At 58.8% G+C, this 7,395-nt stretch overlaps 2 protein-coding genes across 2 annotated transcripts in view; both read left to right on the top strand.

The window, feature by feature from the left end:
• The window catches only part of LOC103763243 (docking protein 2), a gene marked incomplete at its 5' end in the record, with an annotated part of 5,090 nt that extends 3,091 nt beyond the window's left edge, over nt 1-1,999 (top strand). The window contains one exon of the mRNA XM_029964995.1: nt 1,906-1,999. Within this exon, the coding sequence (XP_029820855.1) occupies nt 1,906-1,999 (94 nt within the window). The remainder of the gene's footprint in view (nt 1-1,905) is intronic.
• A 230-nt stretch (nt 2,000-2,229) lies between these two features.
• The window catches only part of LOC103763242 (GDNF family receptor alpha-2), a 216,808-nt gene continuing 211,642 nt past the window's right edge, over nt 2,230-7,395 (top strand). The window contains 1 exon segment of the mRNA XM_029964994.1: nt 2,230-2,242. Within this exon segment, the coding sequence (XP_029820854.1) occupies nt 2,230-2,242 (13 nt within the window).

The raw sequence follows: 7,395 nt of genomic DNA, 5'->3' as shown, positions 1-7,395 counted from the left end.
CTACGACAACGTGGCCCTCAAGGTGGCCAAGAAGAGGAACCTGCAGTGAGTGGGGAGGAGAGGAGGAAAGGACCCACCCCCGGCTGTCCCGGGCAGAGTTATCCCGACCCCCGCAGAGCTGAGACCCCCTCCCAGCTCAGCGCACCCGCGGCTTTGGGGGGGACGGGCATCCCTGAGGAGCGGCGGGGGCACATCTGGGCAGTGCTGGAGCACATCTGGGAAGTGCTGGGGCACATCTGGGCAGCGGCAGGGGCACATCTGGGAAGCTCTGCAGTTGCGATGCGCCCACTGGAGGGCAGTGCGAGCCCACCGTATAACAGCCCGTGCCCTCCGTACAACAGCCCGTGCCCACCGTACAACAGCCCGTGCCCCCCGCTGTGGTCCCCCCGCGGCCCCGGGTGCCAAATCCCGCCCCTCGTCCCAGTCAAAGCTCGGGAATACCAGCTCTGCCCGTCCCGGACCCCCGCGCACCCCTCCAGAGGCAGCGGGAGCATCCATGGGCCTGGGATGCTCAGCCTGTGCCGGCTGGGGATGCACATCCCACAGCTCGGGATGGACAATCCCCAGGGATGCCCGTCCCGCCCCCGAGAGCCCCCGTGCCCACACGCAGCCCTCCAGTGCTCCCAGTGTGCACCAGTGGCCGTGGCAGGGCTGTGCCCGTCTGAAGGTCCTGCCACATCCTCCCTCAGCACCAGCAGGGCCGTAAATTCCTGCTGTTTCAGCTGCTTTTTTATTTTTAATTCTTTTTATAAACCCACTTTCCAGCCCCTCTGATTTATAGACAGAACACTCGGCTTCATTGTCCCGGAGGTTTATCGTGGCTGGCTCTGCTCCTCCCAGTACGGACCAGTATGTGGCTGGACACAGCCTGACTTGCTCTGGGTCCTCCTCCTCCTCCTCCTCCTCCTCCCTCCCCCTCACTCCTCCTCCTCCCAGCCACCTCCAGCCCTGCCCAGCCCTTCCTTGGGCAGATCCAGCCCCTCAGCCCAGCACCATCCCCAATTCCGTGAATTCACCCACGGTGAATTCTGTGTTTCCCTGGCACAGGCTGCTCTCCCAGGGCTGTGCCAGGCTCTGTCCGTGCCCATCACGCCACCCAGACCACCCTGGAGCCCACCAGCTCCACCAGCACCCCAGAGGGACCTCGGGAGCCACCGCCAGTCCCGTCCCTCCCCATCCCATCAGCTCTTTTCCAGGGAAGGCAAAGACAAGCCATGAATTATTCATAATCTCTCCCAATCAAAGCAACGGCTCAGGTGCTTCAGTTAATTTCCTGGATCCTGAAAAACCCGAAGTGCGGATTTTAATAGGGCAAATTAAGTGCTTTTCATAGTGCACCCTGATTAAAGCTCCGTGTCCAGCGATCCGTCGTGGATCGGAGGGGACGGGACACTCGGGACACTCCGCCTCGGGCAGGTGGCCCTGGGCTCCATCACCTGCTCCAGGTGGGATCCCACGGGGGTGCTCCAGGTGCAGAAACACCTAAGAGTGGTCAAAAATAAAAATAAAAATAAAAACAAGTCTCCAGCAGTTTTTTTCCATATGGGACCGAGAAAAAAATACAGAGCGAGGCAGATCTTTCCACACCCTGGCAGTGGGATTCACTGAGGGAAGGGGGTTGTTCCTGGAGCCATTCCAATGGCAGCGAGGGGTTATCCCTACCTATCCCTTCTCCAGACCCTGGGCATTCCAGGATCATCCCCCAGCTGGAGCCACGGGGACTCCTGACAGCCCAGTGCCACTCACCGGGAGCCAATTGCTCCAGCACGTGTTATTATTAATTAATTAACGCTCATTACAGTGGTTATTTATTATTAATCAGTGTTAACACAATCCTCACCTCCTCCAGCCCGGCTTCCCGCTGCATCCCTGCTCCTGCCTCCACCTCTGTTCCTCTTCATCAAGCAAAAACATGGAAACAGCTCCTGGACTTCACTTCCGAACCCTACTGGAAGCAGGCAGCCAGGATAAGGAGGGATCGCTGGGAATGGCACCATAAAGGAATGGAAAAACCTCCCAGACTTCAGTTCCAAATCCTACAGGCCTAATGGGATTTGTGGTGGGCAGGCAGGATAGCGAGGGATGGCTGGGAATGGCACTGATCAAATTTTGGAGGCAGCAGCCTGGACTGGGTGAAGTGCAGTGGGAGTTTTGGTGCTGGAACAGCATCCCCTGCCTGCCCCATCCACGGGGATGGGGTTTAGGGTGGAAAAGGGAACCTGTCCTGGAATGTTAAGTCCAGGTAAGGAGGATGCAAACCTGGAAAAGCCCTTGGAGGGGCTCAGCCAGGGGCTGGGCTGGGAAAAAATCAATGGCACAGAGGGAGGGAAAAGAGTGGAGCACAAAGCCCCCAGACAAACAGAGAGGTTTAATCTGATTTGGGAGTTATTATGGCTATTGAATTATGCTGATTATAAATCATCCAGGAGCAGGGATCATCAAAACAGGGATTTGTTGGGAGCCTGGAGGGGCACAAATGCTCCTGAGCCCCCTCCCAGCATCCCTCCAGGAGCAGGGGGGAGGCAGAGCTGCGTCCCAGCATGGAAAAGGGCATGGAGCAACATCCCAAGGGAAGGCTGGGCTGGCAGGGATTGGAGGGGCAGAGCGAGGAAAGAGGGCTGTGGGCACCTCTGGGATGGAGGGGATGGGGAATTAAGGATTGGCACAGACCAGGGTGGAGAAAACAGGGAGGATCCCAAGGGAAGGCCGGGCTGGCAAAGCTTGGAAGGGCAGGGCACGGAAACAGGGATGGGGAAATAAGGATGGGGGAAAAAAGAACTGGTGCAGCCCCGTGGAAAAATCGGGGAGGGTCCCAAGGGAAAGCTGGGCTGGCAAGGCTTGGAGGGGCAGGGCATGGAAAGAGGGGCATGGGCAACCTCAGGATGGGGAAATCAGGACTGGGCACAGGCCAGGGATGCAGCCCTGCGGAGAAAGCAGGGAGGATCCCAAGGGAAAGCTGGGCTGGCAAGGCTTGGAGGGCACCAAAAGGGGGGGGCAGCCACCTCCAGGGTGGAGAGGACGGGGAATTCAGGGGCTGAACAGCCGGGACGGGGGATTAAAGAGCTGAACGCCCAGGACGGGGGTGCTGCCCGTGGCCCGGAGATGCCGCTCCAGGGCTCGTCTTTCCTGCCGGCTCCGCACACCTTGTCAAGGCAGCTCGTTTTCCCATTACTGTCTCCTTGGATTAGGGATGCGCTCGCTCGGCAGCGCCCCCGCCCCGCGCCCATCCCAGGCGCCAGGGAGAGCTGGAAACCGCATTAGAGCCCTGCCGAGGAGCCCCTAATGCCATTAGGGGGCAGGAATTAGAGGTGCTAAATGACAAGCCCCTAATCAGCCCCGGGATTTATGTCAATCACGCTCCCGGAGAGGGGAGGGGCAGGGCCCTTCATTCAGAAAAATTGCCTTAATTGGGAAGGTCTGGATTCTCTCCTCCTGTCTCGTTTGTGGAGCTCTGGAGCTCCTGGAAAGGCTTCTCGGGGCAGGGGGGGGGATAAATGAAGGTGATGGTGAGGTGTGGGATGAGGAGCGAGGAGGTGGCAAAGTGGAGGGACGGCCAACTCCTGCCTCCCTCCCACCTGCTTTCCCTTTCCCTTTCGGTGGCTTGAGGCACTCCAGGCTGGTTATTACTGGGAATTGGGTCATTCCAGTCCGTGGGGGAAAACAGGTTGGAGAACAGCCCCCGTTTTCCCAGTCTGTGGACTCTCTAAAGGAGCTGGGCCCTGGGCTGCAGCGGGATGAATTGGCAATTCCCAGGAGTCCATAAAGCCTGGCTGTGCTGGGAAGGAAGCTGTAAAAGCTGCGTGTCCACAGCCGTATTTCCTTCACTCCCCATCGATCCTGCGGCCTCTGCTGCCCAGGGCAGGGCTCTGCTGCCCAGGGCTCTGCTGCCCAGGGCTCTGCTGCCCAGGGCTCTGCTCTGGGCTGATGTGTCAGGTCCCCTCTGAGCCACCGGCATCGATCCCGGGGACCTCGGCCAGCCCGGAGCATCTCCTGGTGCTGGGAGCACATTCCCGGGCTGATTCCAGCCTGGAACAGAGTCACTCGTGCTCTTCCCCCTTTCCATCCACATAAATGTATGGAAATATTCACAGTTATGGCTTCTAGGGGGAATAAACCCCCCCTTGGTTGCTGCTCCCCCCAATCCCCCCAAACCCCCCCCAGGGATGCAGGGCTGGGGGGAAGGGTTGGGAAGTGTCCTCCTGTGGGATGGAGGGATGCAGGGGGGCACAGCTGGGATCTCCCACTGGGATGTGGGATGAGATCCCACGAGGTGGGAGAGGCTGGTGCTCCAGGCAGAACCAGTTCGCTGCTCAGGCCTGGAGGAGACAAGGAGGGCTCGTGCCCAGGGTGTGGAAGGGTGGTTGCCTCCTGGAAAGGTAATTTCCAGCTGGTTCTGGCCCAGGGAATTGCTGTTCTTGTGGGATCTGGTTGCAGGACCCACATTCCTCCCTGGATCTCTGCCAGTGGGCTCTGCTGGGCTGGGGGTCACTGGGAGCAGGGGGAGGGTTCCCACCCCCTGCCAGGAGCCCCCAAATCCCTTCACAGGATTTTCCAGCCTGGGATATTTGATGAAGGCTAAAACACCAATAAACTATTAGAGCAGTGCTGCCTGGAGCTCTTTGGACAGTCCATCCCCCACTCCCAATCCAGGAATGCCATTAAAGGGATCACCTGGACCCTAAAGACGAAGGGGGAGATGCAGCCAGATCCCTAATCCCAGAGCCTGCCTGGCCCTTCTTGCCCCTCCCCTGCGGAGCCATCCCGGGGCAGGTGGTGTTCCAAAGCCTCTCCTGAATCCAGGGATTTTTAAAAGCCCTCAGCTCCCCCTGGTCTGGGCTGCAGGGGGTGTTTGGTGCCTTCCCTTCGCCTCAAAGGGAACCAAAATAAAGCTGCGGGTGCTTGGCGGGCTCCTCCGCAGGCAGATTCTGTCAGGGAGTATAAATATCCCCCCACCCACCTGGCCAGGCTGTGCCTCAGCAAGGGAATGTGCAGGCACTCCCTCGGTGCTGATCTGCTGCTGCTGGAACCCTGCAGGACTGGGGGGGACACCGGGACACCTTCCCAGGGAAGGTGCTCCATCCCTGGAAGTGTCCAAGGCTGGTTTAGAGGAACCTGGGAGAGTGGGAGGTGCCCCTGCCCATGGCATGAGTTGAGCTTTAAGGTCCCTTCCAAGCCAGAGCATCCCAGGATTCTGTGATCCTGTTTTCCCAGCCCTCTGTGGGGGCTGCAGGAACAGCCCTGGGCACTGGGAGTTTGCTGGGCAGGAGGACCAGGACACAGGGAATGGCTTCCCACTGCCAGAGGGCAGGGTTAGGTGGGATATTGGGAAGGGATTCTTCCCTGGGAGGGTGGTGAGGGGCTGGGATGGAATTCCCAGAGAAGCTGTGGCTGCTCCTGGATCCCTGGAAGTGTCCAAGGCCAGCTCGGAGCAACCTGGGCTAGTGGGAGGTGTCCCTGCCCATGGCAGGGGGTGGAACTGGATGAGCTTTACATCCCCTCCCAACCCACACCATTCCAGGATTTCGAGGGCTGCTAAAACCTGCCCTTCCCCATCCAGGTGTGTTCCTGGGAAGGATTTGCTCCCTCCGAGGGGATCCCGGCGTCCCTGAGCATTCCCAGTGCCTGTGTGTACCCATCCCTGTGCCACAGGGAGCTGGTTCCTAAAAGCCACCAGCCCAGCCAGTGTCCCAGTGCCTCCCTGTGGAACAGCCACCCTTCCCAGGGACTCATCTCACCAGGGAAGGAGCCGGGGAGCGGCGGAATTTCCACCCTGCTGCTCTCCGTTATCTCCGCGAAAGGGGAGCCAATTACCAGCAGCTGGCGAGAGCCTAAAATTATTATTAATTTCAAACAAAGCATATGCTTTGTGTTAACGATCCTCCCTGGCGTGGCAGAAGGGCCGATCCCATCCAGATGGCTCCGAGTGCCGTGGGAATGATTCATGCCGGGAGCGGAGCGGAGCTGGGATGGAGGGGGTGGGGGAGTGCCTGGATGGGGTCACCCGGCAGCAGGAGTCACAAACAGCATCTATTATTGCTTGTAATTAAAAATGTAACCCCTGGGCACCCCGTGTGAGGACATTCCAGGGTCCTCGTGCAGGGATGTGGCGGCTCCGGAGGGCGGCAGGTCCAGCAGTGAGCTCTCCAGGGATGGGGAATGTCACGGCACCACGTGGATTATGGGGATGTAAATACAACAGAGGCGCATTAGGGAAGGTTTGGATCCCAGCCAGGGACCTGCTGTCCCACCAGACACAGGTGAAGCGTCACCCCGTGGCTCTCCCTGCAAGGAGGTTCCCCCCCCTGTACCTTTGCATTCAAATAAAAAAATAAATCATTTTCCTTTCCATCCCTGCACGTGGAGATGGACAGAGAGGCATTTCCCAGCTTGGCTCCAGGGTGCTCTGAGCCCTCTGGAGCCCTCTGGGAAGAGCTGCTCTGCCTCCTTAACCTGCTGTGGGAGATCAGGCTGGGAGGTGCCAAGGCAGAGCTCAGAGCAGCAGAGTTTCCTCTGGGAATCGTGGCAGTCACAGCCAAAATAACCAGTGTGGAAGCAAAGGATGGAGCCTATTTTTGCCAGGAGGTGGGAGCTGGGTCGCCTTGGCACAGAGGAGCTGCTCCGCTCCACTGACCCTGTGGAGAGCATGGACAGGAGCAGATATCCAGGGAAAAAAAGGTGTGGCCACAGCAACAGGGACTCGTTTGGACGCAGAATCTCCACAAAGAGGGGTTTCACTTTGGGAATGTCCATCCTCAGCTTCCAGCAAGGTCCTGCTCCTCAGGGAGCTGCTCCCATGGGCATCCCACTGTTCCCCATCAACAGATTGAGGTCCTTGGTGGGGGGGCTCCAGAAATCCTGCTGGGTCAGCACGGTCCCTCTGGATTAACAACCCCACATCCCCCAGCGTGGAGCATCTCCTGCCTGGAGATGGGTAAGGAGCTCACACTCAGAGACTTCTCAGTCCCACAGAGCCCCCCGGGCAGGGCTCAGCCCCCTCCCAGGACCCCGAGAAGGGGCTTGGCAGGAGCATCAGAGCTCCTTTAAATCCCACAACTGGAATTGGGAGCGAAAGTATCTCCAGGGGAGAGGGGTAAAAATAGCTGCTGCTCTGTGTCAGCAGCCGGGGCTCTGTCAAGGGCAGGGGCGAAGGCTCGTTTATAAATAGGAGGAATTAATTACTCGAGCGGGGACGTGGCGCTTAATGAGGGGCTGGGCTGGCACCAGCACGGAGCTGCCCAGCCAGGGAATCCATGGGAAGGATGGGATGCCATCACCGGGCATCCCTGAGGGTGGGAAGGGCAGGAGGAAGGGGGTTAATTTTAATTTTAGTTTTAATTTTAGTTTTAATTTTAGTTTTAATTAAACCCCGTGGCGCTCTGGGAGGGCAGGGGTGGG

Source organism: Manacus vitellinus, unplaced genomic scaffold (assembly GCF_001715985.3).
Source record: "Manacus vitellinus isolate BGI_N305 unplaced genomic scaffold, ASM171598v3 scaffold_87_pilon, whole genome shotgun sequence".
Taxonomy (NCBI): domain Eukaryota; kingdom Metazoa; phylum Chordata; class Aves; order Passeriformes; family Pipridae; genus Manacus; species Manacus vitellinus.
The sequence above is the reverse complement of the archived record's forward strand: the minus strand, read 5'-3'. Positions and strand labels throughout refer to the sequence as shown.